At 41.7% G+C, this 20,800-nt stretch overlaps 1 protein-coding gene across 2 annotated transcripts in view; it reads left to right on the plus strand.

The window, feature by feature from the left end:
• LOC144692649 (potassium channel subfamily T member 2) overlaps positions 1-20,800 on the plus strand; it is a 794,243-nt gene that overhangs the window by 410,114 nt on the left and 363,329 nt on the right. For both annotated transcript variants that reach the window (XM_078561726.1, XM_078561725.1), the window contains 2 exons: positions 5,807-5,870; positions 15,241-15,349. In XM_078561726.1, the coding sequence (XP_078417852.1) occupies positions 5,807-5,870; positions 15,241-15,349 (173 nt within the window). The remainder of the gene's footprint in view (positions 1-5,806; positions 5,871-15,240; positions 15,350-20,800) is intronic.

The raw sequence follows: 20,800 nt of genomic DNA on the forward strand, positions 1-20,800 counted from the left end.
ACACTCGGTCAAATGCTGCCTTGATGTCAAACGTAGTCACCCTAACTCACCTATTGAGTTCAGCTCTTTTGTACATGTTTGGACTAAGGCTTTAATGAGGTTAGGAGCTGAGTGGCCCTGGTGGAACCCAAATTGAGCATCAGTGAGCTGCTTATTACTGAGTAAGTGCTACTTGATAGCATTGTTGATGACCCCATCCATTACTTTGCTGCTGATTGAGAGTAGTCTGATGGGGTGGTAGTTGATCGGTTTGGACCTGTCTTGCTTTGTAGGCAAGACATACCTGGGCAATTTTCCACATTGCCATGTAGATGCCAGTGTTGTAGTTGTACTGGAACAGCTTGGCTCAGGTCATGGCTAGTTCTAGAGGACAAGTCTTCAATGCTATTGCCAGAATGTTGTCAGGGTCCATAGCCTTTGCTGTGGGAAAATAACTCCTGCAATAGATTTGACAAAGTAGGACCTATTGCAGCCATGGCTGTATGGTTGGATGCTTGATTGAAAGCTGTGAAATATGTCATCTGCTGTATAATTAATGAAGGCATACTGTTACGACCGGTCCCCGAGCAAGGTCCCCCAATTAGTTATCTTCCCAGACGAGATAGCCCAAATTGTTAACTTCCTGAATGGGACCCCATTTTGTTATGCTCCCAGGTGAGGAGGAATGAGCTGGCTTCCCTTCTTTATTCAACACCCTCGGTTGGTGGCAACAAGGTGTAATTTAAAAGGGATCCCCTCCATCATGGATACCTATTCACAGTTCAAATGTATTTATGTTTTAGAAGGAGCCAGTTTAACCAGACTTTCTTGAGTCAAAGAAAGAGCGAGTTTATTAGTTACTTAAACCTGATAAAAAAAAATAATAAAATGCAACACACATACACACAGATGAGAAATGAGAAGTTGAGTCCAAAAAAGTAAAAGTTGCAAAAGATATACGAATTAGTATTTGGCTTGTCTGTGAGGAGTAGATGGCAAAGTGTTGCGGCTGTTAATTTGGGTGATTCCAGTAGAGCTGACTTTGGCAGTTGAGCATTTGGTTTGGAGACACTTGGTTCTACAAGTTAGCTGAAGGAGTTGTCCTGTTTCCTTTTTTGACTGTGGCTTTGCTGACTTGCCTCCAGCCACAGAGAGAGAGAGAAGACTTTTACCTGCATGTGGCAGGGATGCCTAGCTGCTGTTCTTCTGTTGTGGCCTTCACAGCACACACTAGCATACCAGAACTAGAATACTAAAACACCCAGATCAGGTTTGCAGTTGGCTTTTTAACCCCTTTTCTTGTGTATTCCTGGAAGGGAAAACAATCATGTCCTTCGCCCAGAATCTGCTTTCTTTCAACTCAGATCATGTCCACATTCTGGGATACAATTCAACAGGAGATGGTTTCCGCTGAGATGGTAACCAGTCTCTGTTGTCTCTGCAACCACCGGAGATTAAAGTTCAGTCTCTTGCATTTCAAGTGCCTCTGTCAGAAGTAGGCCTTGACACCTTTTAGGTGTGACATTCTATAAGCTCTCTGGACTTGTCGGTCAAGTATAATCCACATAGAAATTTCCCAGAAAGTGGTTAATTTACAGTCTCAGCCAGCTTTTGCTTGTATGTCTTTTTTAAAAAAACACATGTCCTCCTCAAAAAGTTCAATATGCCTTTAAGTAACTTGAGCTATGATCTACTGTCATGATAATACAAACATAAATAGGAGCAGGAGTAGGCCATACAGCTCCTTGAAGCTATATGGCTTACTCCTGTATCGCCATTCAATAAGATCATGACTGCACTCGTAAATCAGCTCCACTTTCCTGCCCTTTCCCATATCCTCTTGTTTCCCAGAGATCTATTGATCTCTGCCTGGAATATACTCATTGGTTGAGCACCCACACCCAATTCAAAGATTCACAACCCTCTGAGTGAAAACATTTCTTCAAATCTAAGCTCCAAAAGTCCCATGTTTAACATGAGACTCTGACCTCTCATTCTGGAATTTCCAACCAGGGGGAAAAAAACCTCTTAGCATCTGTTTTGTCAAGTGGCTGATCATCATCTTCTCAAGGGCAGTTAGGGATGGCAACAAATTCTGGCCTTACCATCGACGTTCGCATCCCATGAACAAATTTAAGAAGAAGCCATCTAAGAATCTTCTATATTTCAATGAGATCATCTCTCATTCTTCTGAAGTCCAGAGAACATAGGCCCAATGTACTCAATCACCCTCATATGACAGCCTTCTCATTTTAGAAATCAATCAATTGTTGTTGCACCTCCAAGTTAAGTATCTTTCCTTAGGCAAGGAGACCAAAACTGTGCACAGCGCTGCAGTTGCAGTTTCACTAAACGCCAAACAATCATTGCAACACTTTCATTTTTTCTTCTTTCAATTCTGTTCAATTTTCTTCTTTCAATTCAATTTGATCCTGAGGATCCCTTCAATTGGTGTAGGTGAGCCACCTTATTGAACTGCTGCAGTCCGTCTGGCGTAGGTACACCTACAGTGCTGTTAGGAATAGTGTTCTCGGATTTTGATCCAGCAGCATTGAAGGTACAGCAAATCAGGGTGATGTGTGACTTGGAGGGGAATTTGCTGATGGTGCTATTCTCATGTGTCTGCTGCCCTTGTTCTTCTAGTTGGTACAGGTCGTAAATTTGGAAGGTGCTGTCGAAGGAGCATTGGTGAGTTGCTGCGCTACATCTTGTATATGATACATGTTGTTGCCATGGTGCGCCGGTGGTGGAGGGAATGAATGTTTAAGGTGGTGGATGGAGTGCCTTCAAGCAGGTTGCTTTGTCCTAGATGGTGTTGAGTTTCTTAAGCTACATTTATGCAGTTAGATGGAGAGTGTTCTATCACACTCCTGACTTGTTCTTTATAGATGGTGAACAGACTTTGGGAAGTCAGGAAGTGAGTTGCACACTGCTGAATTCCCAGCTTCTGACCTGCTCTTGTAGCCACAGTATTTATGTGGCTGGTCCAGCTAAGTTTCTGGCCAATGGTAACCCCCAGGCCTGTTGATCGGAGGGATTCAGCAATGATAATGGCATTGAATGTCAAGGGGAGATGCTGAGGTTCTCTCTTGTTGCAGATGATCATTGCCTGGCACTTGCATGACAAATTTTGCTTATCATTTATTAGCCCAAGCCTGAATGCTGTCCAGGTCTTGCTGCAAGCAGGTTATTCATTATTTAATGAGTTATGAATGGGAATAACACTGCAATCATGAGCAAACATCCCCACTTCTGACCTTATGATTGAGCGGTCATTGATGAAGCAGCTGAAATAGTTTAACAAAGGACACATGCCCTGAACTCCTGCAGTGAAGGGACTGAGATGATTGGCCTCCAACACCACAACCATCTTTTTTGTGTTTGGTACGATTGCAGAAAGTGGTAGGTTTCCCTCTTGATTCCTATTGGTTTCAGTTTTGCCAGGGCTCCTTGATTCCACACTCAATTAAACGCTGCCTTGATGTCAGTCACTCTCAGCTCACCTCTTGAGTTCAGCTCTTTTGTCCATATTTGGACCAAGGCTGTAATGAGGTTTGAAGGTGAATAACCCTGCCAGAACCCAAACTGAGGATTGATGAGCAGGTTATTGTTGAGTAAATGTTGCTTGATAGCACCGTTAACACCTTCTATGGACCGAGGCTGCAATCTGGTTGGAGGTGAATGGCCCTGCCAGAACCAAAACTGAGCATTGATGAGCAGATTATTGCTGAGTAAATTCTGCTTGATAGCACCGTTACAACACCTTCCATCACTTTACTGATAATTGAAAGTAGACTGACGAGGTGGAAGTTGGCCAGGTTAGATTTTCCCTGATTTTTGCAGACAGCAAGTACCTGGGCAATTTTCACATTGTCAGATAAATGTCAATGTTGTAACTGCATTGGAACAGCTGGTCAGGGATGCACCTAGTTCTGGAGCACAAATCTTCACTACTACCACTACTAGGATGTTGGCAATGCCATTGGACTTTGCAGGGTGGTCAGCCATTTCTTGATGTCATATGAAGTGAATTGAATTGGCTGAAGACTTTCATCTGTGATGCTGGTGACCTCAGGAGGAGGCCAAATCAGATCGTTCACTTGGCACTTCTAACTGAAGATGGTTGCAAATGCTTCAGCCTCGTCTTTTTACACTGATGTGCTGGTCTTCCCCACTATTCAGGATCTGGATGTTGAGCCTCCTCCTGTTAATTGTTTAATTGTCCACCACCAATCATTACAGGACTGCAGAGCTTTTATTTGGTCCATTGTTTGTGGGATCGATTAGTTCTGCCCATAGCATACTGCTTGGCTATCCAGCATGCTTGCAGTCCTATGTTGTAGCTTCACCAGGTTGCTAACTCATATTTATGTATGTTTGGTGCTGCTCCTGGCATGCTCTCCTACACTCCACATTGAACCAGGGTTGGTTCTTTGGCTAGATAGTAATGGTACAGTGAGGGTTATTCTAGAGCATGAGGCTACAGATTGTGGTCGAATATTGTTCTGCTGCTGCTGATGGCCCACAGTGCCTCATGGATGTCCATTTTTTTGCTGCTAGATCTGATCTGAATCTATCAGATGGTAGCATGGTGGTTGCACACGCCACCAAACTACCACCAGTGGGACTTCCTCTCCGCAAAGGCAGTGCAGTGGTCACTCTGACCAAGACTGATTGATGAGGATGAGGCAAAGTCAGCCCCCCCCACCCCAACCTTGTATTGATTCTCTCACCATGTGTGGCAAGCCGAATCTGGCCGATATATTCTTCAGGACTGGGCCAGCTTGATCAGTAGTGATATTACCGAGCCACTCTTGGTGATAGACATTGAAGAGCCTCAGCTGGAGTACATCAGTTGAGGGACGGCATTAAGTGGAAATCAGTAAGAAGTTTCCTTGCCCATGTTTGACCAGAAATTGCGACTTCATCGCGGTCCGGAGTCAATGTAGGGGGGTAGTTGGGTGGTTGGGGAGTCAGAGGGGGAGGTTGGAGGTGACGTGGGGGTCAGTTGTTTAGCTACCCAGGTGTTAGACTAGGTTTTAATCTGTCCAACATTTTCTGGGTAACTATTCAGGTAAGTATCACGGAACTGTCCAGAGTTTCCAAATCTACCTCAGAGCCAGAGACGTTCACAGAGGGTCCCGGGGAGCAGGGAAATTATCCATTGGAAGCTTAAACTTCCTGGGCAGTTCCTACGTAGGTCCACACATCAGGACTTCCACAGAGTCCTGACGTGCACCTTCACTTGTGCATCCGGTTTCTGACGATCCGGAGGCCAGAAGATTTGGCCCACCTTGTCGAGTGGAGTAAGAAGATAGAGGGTGAAATCCTCTGTCAGGAGAGTAGAACTAGACAACTGCTCAGGGTAGAAAACCCAGCTGAAAAGAGAGAGTGAGGTGAAATTTTGTTGATCAGAAATGATCAGGGAGCGAGGAGGGGCTTTGCCAAGAAGGGTGGGGGGGGGGGGGAAGTTGCTGTCAACACGCAAAAAAACTCCACGTTACAGAATTACGTATCCACTAACCCACCACGAGCAAGACCACTGGAGACCCGGTAGTATTATATACAATTCTCAAGTATACACTCTTAACTCTGTTATTTTCACACACTAGTTGAAATTGGCATTAATGAAATATTTGGACAACTAGAGCAATGTTTATGTTGGTGTTTGTAGTTTGCATTTGAAGTCTTCCTGCATTTTTGTCATCAGTGTAATTTGCAAACATACCAGTGATTATATTAATGATTCTGAAATATTTCTCTCTCTTTCAATCTACAACCCATTCCCTTAAATGCTGGCTTCCTCTACAACGGGTGACTGATTCAGAATGGATGATGCTGAAGCCTGTTTTATCCTTAGCAGTCGATATGAAGTTGACAGGACAGCTGCTGTAAGTTGTATTTATACAGAATTGAAATTTATCATGCATTTTACAAAAAGAAAGGAGGGATGGATGAATGTGAAATTAATTTAGACTTATCAGGTGGACCAAACCTGATGGGCCAGATGACCTTTCCTCCATGCTGTTATTAGATTAACCATCTTTGCCCATTGTAATTTAGGCAGGTTTTTGACAATGTCACATTTGCGGACTGGTCAGAAGATTAAAAGCTTGTGGGATCCAAGGGAAAATGCTCGATCCAAAGATAAAAGCAAAATACTGTGGACGCGGGAAATCTGAAATAAAAAACAGAAAAAAATGCTGGAAAAACTCAGCAGGTCTGACAGCATCTGTGGAGAGAGAAACTGAGTTAACATTTCGAGTCCACATGACTCTTCTTCAGAGTTTTTCCAGCATTTTCTGTTTTTATTATGCTCGATCCAAAATTGGCTCAGTGGCAGGAAGCAAAGGAAAATGGTTGATGTATTTTTGTGAACGGAATGCTGATTCCAGTGGGGTCCCTCTTTCTGTTTCTGGCGTATATATTAATGATTCAGAATTAAATGTAGGGGGCATGATTGAGAAGTATGCAGCTCATATGAAAATGGGCCAAGTGTTTGTTAATGAGCAACGAAACTGTAAAATGTAGAAAGATATCAATGGACTGGTCAGGTGAGCAGAAAGGTGGCAAATTTAATTCAATCCACAAAAATGTGAGGTACTGCATTTGGGGAGGGCAAACAAGGCAAGGGATTACACAATAAATGTTAGGATACTGAGAATGTAACAGAACTGAGGGACCTTGGAGTTCATGTCCACACATCCCTGAAGGGAGCAGGACAGATAGATAGCAGCACTGTGGGTGTACCTACACCACAAGGACTGCAGCGGTTCAAGAAGGCAGCTCACCACCACCTTCTCATGGGTAACTAGGGATGGGCAATAAATGCTGGCCCAGCCAGCGAAACCCACATCCCGCGAATGAATTTAAAAAAATAAGGTGGCTAAGGAGGCATACTGGATACTTTCGTTTATCGGCCGAGGCATAGAGGCAAGGTGACCAATTCTTATGAAATAAAATAAGGGACACTTCAACTCTGCAACTAGGGGTGGGGTGGTGACTATGAGAGCAGGGGGTGAGGGGCTGATGGCCAACGTGCTCGCAGGAAAAAAAAAATGAAGACAAAGGCAAGAGAAGAGTGCCAGGTGCAGTCTTTCACAGGCTGCCCTAGAAATAAGGGACAACAGTCGTCCCTTGAGGGACGCGGGACAAACAGTCAAAAGAAGGGGCAATCCCTTAAAATAAGGTACAGTCGATGACCCCGTATCATAGAGTATAAGAGCTTGAAGGTTATGTGAGAACTGTGAGAAACACTAGTTAGACCCCGCCACAGTATTGTGTGCAGTTCTGGTCACCACGCTTGAGAAAGTACAGAGGAGATTTACAAGGATGTTGTCAGGAATGGAAACATTTAGCTATGAGGCAAGCATGGATAGGCTGGGGTAGTTTTCTTTGGAACAGAGCAGGTGGAGTGGAGATTTAATTGAAATGTTTAAAATTACGAGAGACCTAGATAGAATGGACGCCATATGGGAAGGACCTATTTCCATAAGCAGAGAGGTCAATAACCAGGGGGTCAAAAATTTTAAGTAATTGGTGGATGATATTTGAGAATAATTCTTTTGCACCCAGAGGGTGGTGTGGATCTAGAACTCACTGCCTAAAAGGATGGTAGAGGCAGAAATGTTCAATGCTTTAACAAAAATCTTGGATATGCACTTGACGCGCTATAAACTACAGGGCTCTGGGCCAAGAGTTGGAAGGCGGGATTAGACTGGGTGACTTGATTTCAGCTAGCAAGGAAATAATGGACTAATGCATCGCATTCGGTGCCAGAAACCTTAGATGGGCTGGATTTTACTCCCCTGCTAACATGTTTGAAGGCTGGGGGCAAGAAAAATCCAATGAGTGCTGTGCTGCCACGTGATGCTGCTGGGACTAGAGAGCTTCCAGCTATCTGATTGGCCGGCAGCTCTCTGAGGTGGGACTTCCTTTCCAGATAGGGGCAGAATCCCCACGGCCAGCTGCTTAACGTGCTCGCAGTGTTAAATGGCTGCAGGACAGCCATTGGGAGCAAGGGTGGGCCCCTACTTCACCCCCTCACCCCCAATCTTTTGGGTGGGATGGGTTGGGGGCCACGGCACCCGCTAAATCCAGTCCAATGTTTCTATGTAGTTTAGAAGGCACAAAAATAATGCAACAGTAAATACGTATTACAATCCAGACTGGTAAAAACACACTGCTGTTCAAGACATTTTCCACTATTCTGTCAAACAGGAAAAGATGTACTGTTTTATGAACGGTTCAACAATTCTGATGAAAAACATAAATCACTTTTCATAAATTAGATTTGGAGTTTGAGCATTTTTCTCCAACTTTATAGCTGTTTATTTATACATCTTAAGTGTCAACCCCCAGCATGTACCATTTCTCAACTGAGAGAACAGATGGATCCTGTGCATTCAACAATAGTATTCTGAAATTATCTAAAAGGAATTCCACAAGACCAGCCCGTGAAGACTCCCCTTCTAATGTTCCATGCCCCCCTTTGAGAAATGCCCCTCCTATCTTTGTCAACTCCTTCAACGGCCCAGCTAAAATAGGGTCTTTCCGTATTTCAAATTGAGCACAAACTTAACTTCAGGCTGTGGTTAGCAGAATATCGGTTAAAAATGAGAGATCTGTATTGACATTACATATATGAATTTTATGGTGCTTTTACATGAACAAAACACATTTGGGAAACATGACTTCCAAAGTTCTTTGTTCCTCGACTGTTAGCCCAGTGCTTGTGTTGTTAAGCATGGCTCTTTTGCCATTATTTTCCAACAGAGGAAATGTTTTTTTGCATACCCATAGCCAAGGGATTACAATTTACAAGTTCTAAACCTTATCAGAATATAAGGAAACATCTAGGAGGGAAATTGGTCCTTGTGGCAGGTTTCTGCATAAAGACAGGGCTGCAAGGGCCAATTTCGGAGCCCAAAGTCCCACACCCAGTCTGCAGCTGGGGGGGACAGACACTGCCATATCGACAAATATTGCTTCTTAAGTATTCGTGGTGCTTGCCTACGCCCCTTGGATACGTAAATGAGGATCTGAATTGCTGTTTCAAGATCCCTTTTTAGGAACATGATGACACAGGCACCAAGCCTGTTTGGATCACCATTACATGCTCTACATGTGACCCTCTTAAGTTTTTTTTGCACATCTAGATTTGAAACCACGAGGAGCAGTTGTGTTTCCTACCTGCCACCATCTCCCTACCTTCCACCCACCAACCAGCTTCTATAATACTATTCCAGACCACTCTCACAACAAATGCAATCTGACAACTTGTCCTTTAAATCGATTCAGACTCTTATTGAATTATTACTTGAAAATCACATTCCAAACTACTTACTTTCAGGCTAATAAAAAACAATGCATAAATTTGATTATATTAGCATAGCTTGGTTTAAATTATCATTGTTGGCATACTCAATTGTGACTGGAATGAAGAATCTTGGATAATTATTATCTTTGGTTATGTTTTTGATTATTGAACATTCTTTTGAAACGAGACGAATTACTACACTTGGCAAAGGAAAATAGTATTTCTCTAAAGCTTAGAGTAAAAGTATAGGAAGAGAATATATTATTATCTTTTGAAATGGCTTAAAGTTTAGTAATTTATCACAGAATTATTACAGTGCAGAAGGAGGCCATTTATGGTACCTTTGCTCACAGTAATCGGAAACATAAACTATTCATCTGTCATGATTTTGCTTGATTATTTGAATGGTTATGCAGATGGGAAATTGCAACTAATGGAGCATTGTGAGATTAAATTGTGATAAAATGGTCTCCGTTATCCTAATTAAATTTGCTAATGCTTTAATTTTTTATCTGAAAATGATTATGTATCCATAGAGATCAGTTCCCTGTGGGTCTTCCAAAAGGATAGTGTAATCTATTTAAAGGACAGAGTTTCCTTAATTGTATTGTATAGTGCAGAAATTACATTGAAATTTTGACTTTCAATTCCAATCTTCCTGACGGAAACGAGCACTGAAATTTTCTGTGGAGCTCATTGACCAATGCTGGAATGTAAAAACCGATGCAACTGTGGTGCACCAATAGGGTTAATAGTGAGTGAGCTGCTGCCTCATGCCAAAACACCTAACTCATAGAATCTCTTGCCTCTACACTTCCTCTTGCATTTAAAATTTCCATAGATTTTAATCTATGAACAGGACTATGCCATTGGGAAGGTCTTTCAAGCTGTTTAGTTATTATGAACGCTTAGAGGTGAAGTATGTTTTTGAAAAATTTCAGGTGCAGTGAGATTGATTGCACTTTGGCTAATTGTAGCACAGGTGTCAATAAGGAAAATTCATAAATAGGAACTCTTATCAAATGCCAGAAATCTGTTGCAAATTTATCAAGTAATTTCTGGCCTTGCTGCAACTAAATTTGTGGGTGTAAATCTTTGTCAGTGTGTTAGTTGTGTAAATCTGTGAAAATGCCTGAGCTGGATTTGCGTGTGCTGGGTTGGGCTATGTCAGTGAATGGCAGAAGATTGTGGCGGACATATGTAGAAAAATTTGTATGCAAACAAATGAGGAAATTTGTGCACGATGGTGTTTCAGCATGAAACTGGAAGAAATTGGTTACAGGCAATCTTTTTCACAGAAAGCAATGACACAATGGCTCTTGAACACCTTGGCTATGGCATAAAGTTCCAGGAAATTACACAGTAGTGTTTTCTTTTTATATTACCAACAAATTTGGCAAATTAAAATGTCTCACTGACGACATTTAATGAGAGACTCTCATTTTGAGTTACAGTAGCTAGCAGAACCTGCTCAAGTTTAATATATGCATCTTTATTTCCCGATGGAAAGCTAAACATTGTTTACAGATTTTCAGCAATTCCCACATTATGTTATACATATTCATGAAGAGGGCAACGTTTCCAAATTCTGTGTTTCAGGGTAATTTCCAATTGAGTTTATTCATGAGATGCGCATTGGGCAAATATTCTATCTCTCAATCAATAATTATTCCCTATTTACTTTAGTTTCATGAAACCTCATTTCAGTCATTTGGTTGCAGTCTGAACCGTAACTTAAGTAACTGAAACAAAAAGCTATTGATAATTCATTCTTAGTCAGAATCTGTTGTACAAAGAGGATCTTAAGAATTCATTATAATGAGAAACATTGCAGATGTTCAGACCCAGTTTGTTGTATTTTAATCTAAAATACATATTTTAGATAATCTAAAATGCATATTTAAATCTCCTAGTGTTTTTAAAAGAATGCCATCAACTTCCATTTACTTCCTTTGGTTTTAACCATCTTCATAAAAGACAGATTACACCCTATGAATTGGAAAGGACACATTCCCAACACGGCTTTCTCAGCTGCAGCTCTGACATAATTAGATAAACCACTGAGAGTAAAAACATGAATAAACAACAGATGATGGCAGAAGGAAAAGCCGCTTTGCTGCTACACTATTTTACCACGGTACCACAATAGTTCATTCATTCATTCATTCACGCTCTATCAGAAGGCAGGTCCTTGGCTCATTGTCTGCTGATGCTTCATCCTTAGCCATTTCTCGTGGCAGCTTTTGTCAGTGGTATTCGCCACTATCTTTCCCCCTTAGAGGCAGGGTGAGACGGCAGGTCCCGAGTCTACCTCAGCCAGAACGGGAATCGAACCCACGCTGTGGCATTAATCTGAACCCACATACTAGCCATCTAGCCAATTGAACTAACTGGCCCTATACAACAACAGTTACTGATAGCAAACGGATCACGTTGTGGTTCCCAGAAGTTCAAAATATTCACACTTTTAGACTCAAATGCTGGAGCTTCATTGAATGCATTTCTTGCAGTTCTCCTTGTGGTTGGTGGACTGAGAACATTGTTGTTTTCTACCCTGACTGTAGCATAGCAGTGAGTGATGTGGCATTCTGGATATATATGTATACGTGCGCATAATATTATAGTTTCTAAAACTTTTGAATGATGCAGCAATACAGCATCCCTTTTTTTAAAAAAACATAATGCCTCTATATAACTATTCCAATCATTCTCTTTTATATATATGTCATGTCCAAACTAAGGACGATTGGCAATTGACTTTTATAATTAAACTGTACACCTTACGAGTCTTCATATAGCTTGTTTTCTTTTCTCAAAACATGTTACACAGTATCGCATAGGAGATAGAATGTTTGCCTCCATCTTGTGGATTTGGTAGTCATCACTCTTGGTGATGAATTGGCACATTGTACTGGCGATGTGTTACACCCGCACCATATCTGGGCATGTTTCTGGAAGTCATTAAAATGTAAACCACCTTTTGGGGACATTCCATTGAAGAGATGTTCAGAATGCATCAGATCACTAGTGAAGTTAACACTTAATATTATTTACATGTTTACAGAAACTGAGATACAGTAGTCACCTGGACTTGTCTGCAAATTAAAGTCCCACACAAAGATGTGTGTGAAGGAAACCACTTTATGACAAGAAGGTGCAAATGGCCGACATGCATCCCCACAGTCAGTCTAGGATACGAATATTACAGAGGGAAGCCATCTGACCTAGCCAAAGGAAGACGTCAGGCGGAATTTTATGGCCCCTTCGCAGCAGGAACGGGGCGGTAAAATGTGGTGAGCCATTCAAAAGTCCATTGACTTGGCGGGACCATAAACTCCCGCCGGCATAAGTTTCCGCCCATCATCTCTGATTGACCAATGCTGCCAGATCGCTGACTGTGTTTGCTGTATCTTATCAAGCCATTTCTGGATTACTTGCTGAGAGGGCATCTGTACCTCTTCTTCTTTACTGGCCCCATTTCTAATTTGATTCAGTTTTGGTGGTGATACATTCATTAGGCCGAGATCTTTTATCTCATATAATATTAAAGCAAAATACTGCGGATGCTGGAAATCTGAAACAAAAACAAAAATAGCTGGAAAAATTCAGCAAGTCTTGACAGCATCTGCGGAGAGGAATACAGTTAACGTTTCGAGTCTGTATGACTCTTCATCAGATCTCATTTTTTATCTCACGTTTCTTTTGTGACGACAACCGAGATAGGGCATCTGCTAGTGCCATTTCTCTTCCTGGCTTGTATTTCAGAGTGAATTTGTAACTATGAAGCCTCTACAGTCTTGCTGGTGCTCTACACAGATTTTTCTTGTAGGTCTGTTTCATTAGATGATGATCACTCTCCACTATAAACTTTCTCCCAATTTCTTACATCTATACTTGACTGTCAAAAACTCTGCTGGCATATCTGATCTCAGCTGAATTTAGAGCTGATGCCAATGTTTTGCCAATGCCATCAGTTTTCCCTCTTGTAGAAGGGCAGCCCCAAGTTCTTTTGTAGAAGCATCTGCTTGCAGAATTTCTCTCTGTTGTCTACTATTTATTTGAGTTTATTAAAACCCCTCTCATGTGACTCTGACCCCCTTGTACTCAACATCTCTCATCAGCGTTCATAGGTTTGCTGTGTGTTCTGACATATGAGGTATGAAAGAACGCATGCACTGGATCAAGCCAAGGAAACTTCTCAGCTCTTCCTTGTCTCTTAGAGCTTCCAATTCAAAGATGGCAGTGACATTTTCAGGACTTACCATGACTCTGTCAGGTGTGTACACCATTCTGAAGAATTGGCATTCTTTTGCCTTCAAATGTCTTTGTTTAGTTTGATCCCAGCTTTCGTGATTCCCTCCATGCTTACCTGTAGATGGTAGTCATGATCTTTGTCATCTATCTTAATATTGAAATGGTGCTGCAATAGAATACATGCTTTAGGTTGGCAATTAAGCACAGCTGTATCCAGTTGGAGAAGGATTAGGGAATCATTGTAGGAGTGTATAAACCAGTTCACTCTGGGTGTCTGGGAGGAACTGGGAGAGACCGTGACTTTATTTTGCTGTCTTGGAAATAAACCAGTTTTAAGGTACAGGCTAGCTTCAGGTTTATTTTACCTCAACATACAGTTTTTGGAATTAACAATCGACACCACAGATCTGGATATCATCTGATATGCCAACTGCTCCTTTGCATCTCTTGTATATCTCATCTACTTTCTGCTGGAACGCATCCTGGTTCACTTTAGGGCCAAAAGATAGACGCAGGAATTGGTATCTGTCAAACTAGGTACGTTGCACTGTCAAATAGATCTTTGACCAATTCCATGCCAGGAAAAACCTACTTAATTGCAAATAAACGTATGCAACCCTTTCTGTTCAAGGAACTGTAAGGTTTAATAGTTTACAGTCAGGGTCAATACTTATGATCCATGTGTCAAGACCAAAAAATAATAAATTTAAATCCAGTTCCATGATCTTCTGTTTGATCGATGTGTTACTCACGTTCAACATAATACAATAGCAAAGCAAGTCTCCCAATCTCAGTGGCATGTTAAAAGCACAAAATCAAATTGTTTTCCAAAGTAAATACTGATTTGTTCACGGCTAGAGCATTGACAAATGTTAAATCATTTGGATCTATTGTGCAAGTTGACCATTGCAGGACTGAAAGTGCATTTTCCAAAGTTTCTTTTTTTTACATTTCTCATTTCTCCAGTCTCCATCTTGAAAAGATTTATTCATTTCCATCAGAATTGTGACCCTGTGTGAGTTTTTTCACCCAGATTGTAACCATGTACTGATGGGAAGATGCTGGTGTCATATGATTATTTCTAAACAAGAAATCAGCCCTTAACACCACCCTAAGCTCTTTTCCATAGAAGTCACACTCTTAAATTCCTGAATGTTTTAAATGTGTTCGAACATAAGCAAGAATGACCGTATTGGCTTTCCAAGGGAACATATAGTTTGGTTTGCCATGAACACAAATTTCCTTAATCTCTTGATAGCTGTCTTTTCAAAGTTAATCAAGTGGAAATTTGGAATATGTATTTACTTAAAACCTGCATTACTTCCCTTTCACTGGTTACTTTACCTATCAATATATTGCTATGGTTCCAATAGTTTAAATTGAGATTTGAGGGTTTTTTTATAGAAAATTATCTCAGAGTAATGAGTAACAGACCCCCAGCCCCCCAACAGAAACAATTAATTTTGTGTAAATAAACTCCTTCAACAAAAGAGTGGGCATCAGGTTAGCAGTGAGATTCACCTGAACACTGCATTTCGTTGTAACTCCCTCACAGGATTGGGGGTGTGTGTGTATATATAACTGGTTATTGCTATGCTCGTCGTAATTGTCCTCCATTTCATCTTTCCACTTCTGTTCATAACACTGAAGAAGACTTATTTTTGTTGCAATTTTTTTTTTAAATCCAGGATCACCAAACTATTCTGAGGGCCTGGGCTGTCAAAGACTTTGCACCAAAGTGTCCCCTCTACGTTCAGATACTGAAACCTGAGAACAAATTCCATGTCAAATTTGCAGGTAATTTGTTTAGAGAAATTGTACAGTAAGTTGCCACAAATGTAATAATGTGTTACTTCTGTCAGTTTGGTTCATGCTTTTAACTCAGTAACTAAATTTATCTTTACTTTCCTCTTACAGAAATAATGGTTTAACTTTGTATTTCTTGCTAGGCGTTGACATATAATGTACTATTTTCAGTTATAATGCAACTTCAAATTACTGCAACCAACTATTTGATTGGGAGATGTGACATAAAAAGTGGTAATGTTGCCGGATGAGTAATCCAGAGGCCCAGGCTAATGATCTGGGGACATGGGTTTGAATCCCATCACAGCAACTGGTGGAATTTAAATTCAGTTAATAAATCTGGAATTAAAAAGCTAGTCTCAATAATAGTGAGCATGAAACCATTGTCACAAAAGCCAATCTGGTTCACTAATGCCCTTGAGGGAAGGAAATCTGCCTGGTCTGGCATACATGTGACTGCAGACCCACAGCAATGTGGTTGACTCTTTAATGCCCCCTGAAATGACCTAGCAAGCCACTCGGTTGTATCAAAACTGCTACAAAGACTACAAAAAGGAATGAAACCAGACCGATCACCCGGCATTGACCCAGCACCGGAAACAACAATAGCAAACTGAGCCCTGTCAACCCTGTAAAATCCTCCTTGCTTATATCTGGGGGTTTGTGCCAAATTTGGGAGAGCTGTCTCTCAGACTAGTCGAGCAACAGCCTGACATAGTCATCCTCACAGAATCAAACCTTACAGATAATGTCCCAGGCACCACCATCACCGTCCCTGGATATGTCCTGTCCCATCGGCAGGACAGACACAGCAGATGTGGCAGCACAATGGTATACAGTCGGGAGGGAGTTGCCTTGGGAGTCCTCAACATCATCTCCGCACCCCATGAAGTCTCATGGCATCATGTCAAACATGGGCAAGAAACCTCCTGCTGATTACAACCTGTCGTGCCCCTCCTCCCCCCCACTTGTTGAATCAGTACTCCTCTGTGTTGAACACTACTTGCAGGAAGCACTGAGCATGGCATTGGAACTGAATGTACTTTAGGTGGGGGACTTCAATATCCGGCATCAACAGTGGTTCTGTAGTGCTACTAATGACCGAGCTGGTTGAGTCCTAAGGACATAACTGCTAGACTGGGTCTGTGGCAGATGGTGAGGGAACCAACAAATAGGAAAAACATACTTGACTTCATCGTCACCAGTCTGCCTGCTGCAAATGCATCTGTCCATGACTGTATCGATAGGAGTGACCACTGCACATCCTTGTCGAGACAAAGTTCTGTCTCCACATTGAGGATACTCTTCATTGTGTTGTGTGGCACCTTGCTAAATGGGATAGATTTTAACAGATCTATCAACTCAAGTCTGGGCTTCTATGAGGTGCTGTGGGCCATCAGCAGCCGCAGAATTGCACTCGAACACAATCTGTCACCTCATGGCCCGGCATATCTCCCACTCTACCACTACCATCAAGCCCGGGGATCAACCCTGGTTCAATGGAGAACGCAAGACAGCGTGCCAGGAGCAACACCAGGCATACCTAAAAATGAGCTTTCAATCTGGTGATGTTACAACACAGATTACTTTCATGCAAAACAGCGTAAGCAGCAGGCGATAGACAGAGCTAAGCGATGCCACAACCAACAGATCAGATCTAAGTTCTGCAGCCCTGCCACATCAAGTCATGAATGGCGGTGGACAATTAACCAATGAACAGGAGAAGGAGTCTCCACAAATATCCCCATTCTAAATGATGGGGGAGCCCAGCACATCGGTGCAAAAGACTAGGCTGAAGCATTTGCAACAATCTTCAGCCAGAAGTGCGAGTGGATGATCCATCTTGGCATCCTCCGGAGGTCCCCAGCATTGGGTCTTGACAATATTCCGGCAATAATACTGAAGACTTGTGCTTCAGAATTAGCTGTGCCCTTAGTCAAGCTGTTCCAGTACAGCTACAACCCTGGCATCTATCCAGCTATGTGGAAAATTGCCCAGGTACGTCCTATGCACAAAAAGCTGGACAAATCCAACCTGGCCAATTGCTGCCCTATCAGTCTACTCTCGATCATCAGCAAAGTAGTGGAAAGTGTGGTCAACAGTGCTATCAAGCGGCACTTACTCAGCAATAACCTGCTCACTGAAGCTCAGTTTGGGTTCTGCCAGGGCCACTCAGCTCCTGACCTCATTACAGCCTTGGTTCAAACATGGACAAAAGAACTGAATTTAACAGGTGAAGTGAGGTGACTGCCTTTGACATCAAGGCAGCATTTGACCGAGTATGTAATCAAGAAACCCCAGCAAAACTGAAGTGAATGAGAATCAGAGGGAAAATGCTCCACTGGTCAGAGTCATATGTAGCACAAAAGAAGATGGCTGTGGTTGTTGGAGGTCAATCATCTCAGTTCCAGGACATCACCGCAGGAGTTCCTCAGGGTAGCGTCCTCGGCCCAGCCATCTTCAGCTGCTTCATCAATGACCTTCCCTCCATCATAAGGTCAGAAGTGGGGATGTTAACTGATGATTTCACAATGTTTGGCACCATTCGTGACTCCTCAGATACTGAAGCAGCCTGTATCCATATGCAGCAAGACCTGGACAACATTCAGGCTTGGGCTGATAAGTGGCAAGTAACATTTGCTCCACACAAGCACCAGCAATGACCATGTCCAACAGTAGAGAATCTAACCATTCAATGGCAACATTCAATGGCATTACCATTGCTAAATCCCCTACTATCAACATCCTGGGTAGTACCAATGACCAGAAACTGAACTGGACTAGCCATAAAAATACTGTGGCTACAGAGCAGGTCAGAGGAATTCTGCAGAGAATAATTCACCTCCTGGTTCCCCAAAGCCTGTCCACCTCCTATAAAGGCACGAGTCAGGAACGTGATGAAATATTCTCCACTTGCCTGGATGAGTGGAGCTCCAACACTCGAGAAGCTTGACATCATCCAGGACAAAGCAGCCACTTTATTGGCACCCCGTCCACCATCTTCAACATCCACTCCTTCCACCACCAATGCACAGTGGCAGCAGTGTGTACCATCTACAAGATGCACTGCAGCAACTCACCAAGGCTCCTTCGACAGCACCTTCCAAACCTGCGACCTCTAGCATCTAGAAGGACAAGAGCAACAGATAGTTGGGAACACCGCCACCTGCAAGTTCCCCTCCAAGCCACTCACCATCCTGAGTTGGAACTACATCGCTGTTCCTAATTCCCTCCCTGACAGCGCTGTGGGTGTACCTACACCACATGGACTGCAGTGGCTCAAAAATGCAACACATCACCAACTCCTCAAGGGCAACTACGGATGGACAATAAATGCTGGCCTAACAAGTGCCATCCTCATCTCGTAAAAGAATAAAAAATCAAATAAACGAATAGTTTAAAGGGTCGCTGTACCTGAAATAGTGTTTGACCAGCTTTATTTTTTAACCTGGGAGGAAAAATTAAGAGCTGTGCAACTTTATTTGTAATAATATCTTATGCAAGTAATTCAGTAGCCTGGATTTTGCTATGAATGGTGAAGGGATGGCTTTTGCCATTCACTTGAAGTATAGCTACTCACAGAGTTTCAGCACACTTGTCAAGAAACACTTGTAGCCATCCAGTGTCCGTTTGAATTTGCCACCATCAATAGGGATTCTGTGCCGTTTGTGAGCAGACAAAGCAGCAAGGAGGCTTTTCAACCAATTAAATTGAAGAAATCTCACAGAGATATACAGATGGCAAAGCAGGAAGTTAAAAAACAGTAACTACAAATTACATTTAAATCATTATACAGGAAGCAGAATAAAGACTGGGACATACACATGGTATGAAGATAAAGGCATGAAAGAAAAAGATAAGTTTTACATATGTATAAATATTGTGTGAATGAGCTACAGCATTGATTTTCTTCTGATAGGTTGAGATGCCGCACTTGTAAAATTATTTTTTCAGGGTCAGAGAGCTAGTTCAGCAGTAATTATCACTGACTACGCCATTACAAACTCAGGTCACCCTTGACTGAATAAGGCCTAACACTTTCAGCCTTTTTAGTGTGAGAATAATGATTAGCCTCATCTCATATTACATTGAACTCTCTGTAGATTCCATTGGCAAAGACTGCATCAGTTCACCCTCTAGAGGAGAAGGGTATCACTGACAGCAACTTCTGATTTCAGTGCTTAACTGCATGTTTGAACGCTAGAAGTTCCTGTAATTTTACCCAGTAATAAGATAATGCTGACAGCCATGAAGTTACCAGCACCACAAAAGCTAGGCTAATGTTTATTCCACTGAGATTTGTGTCATTGCATCATCATTTTGTGAACAAAATACCAAATTCTTCTTCATAAAGATGGTCATTTAACTTAAAAGTAATAGAGAAACAGGAATTTCCTGTTTTTTGTTGGCTTGTTTTGATCATAAATAAGTTCTTCTATCGAGTATTGTGTACATTGGGCAACAATGGGCAACCAAAAGTATTTTGTGAATACTTAAGATTTAATAACCGGCAACTTTATTAAAAAAATAGTGAATTGTGAGGACATTTTTGAAAAGTGAAATTAACACCACAAGCTACTGTTAAACATTGTGCATTATGTTTCTATAACAAATAAACATTTAAGCACAGAAGTTAAAGCAATTAAAATTGGGAGTGAAAATACCATTCTGTGTCATTACGTCAAGGAAGTATTAAGACATTAGAGATGCTATTTTAGCATGACCCAGAAAATACTGATGTTGAGCAGCTATTTTACAATAACAGTGGGATTGCAAAATGAACAGTAGTGACTCTTACAAAGTGTATATGTATAATTGATTTTCCAATTTTGTTACATGTTTAGAGACTACTTGAGAAGAACACAAAGTAAAATAATAATATTGTTCTGAATAACAATATTTTCCTTATAACACTGATAATTCAGCTGGGAAGCATCAAAAATATTAAATATATTAAAGATTTCTGTTCATATGCTTGCCAGTTATTTCAAAGCAAATTTATTTTCCTCTGCATTTTTGATCAGATCATGAACCTTGTGGGTGTACCCTGGATAATAAGCATTTAAATGCAGGGCAATATCTGAAACTACCACTCATTGATAGAGTGATAGTCCTTTGTGAATGTGAATGCATTATGTTTAGTGCAGAATGCCTTAGTAGCCACATCTATAATGAACTGAAATGAACTCTTGAGAAGTCTTTGTGGTACTTAAAAATTCTCTCCACTCTCCACCTGCAGTCTCCTTTCCATGGAAAAAACTGTTAAAGGTCCTTCCCCCGGAGAATGTGGTCACTTGCTTCATGCGGAAATAACCCATCGACTGACTTACCTGACAGATGTCCCCTTCAATGACCTCGAAGAATTCTGTTGCGTAAAAGCGCATTGACATAGCAATAGGAAAGCTGTTTCAGTGCTTAATGTTATCTGTTAATTAAACTGCA

This window comes from Cetorhinus maximus, chromosome 17 (assembly GCF_964194155.1).
Source record: "Cetorhinus maximus chromosome 17, sCetMax3.hap1.1, whole genome shotgun sequence".
NCBI classification, from domain to species: Eukaryota; Metazoa; Chordata; class Chondrichthyes; order Lamniformes; family Cetorhinidae; genus Cetorhinus; species Cetorhinus maximus.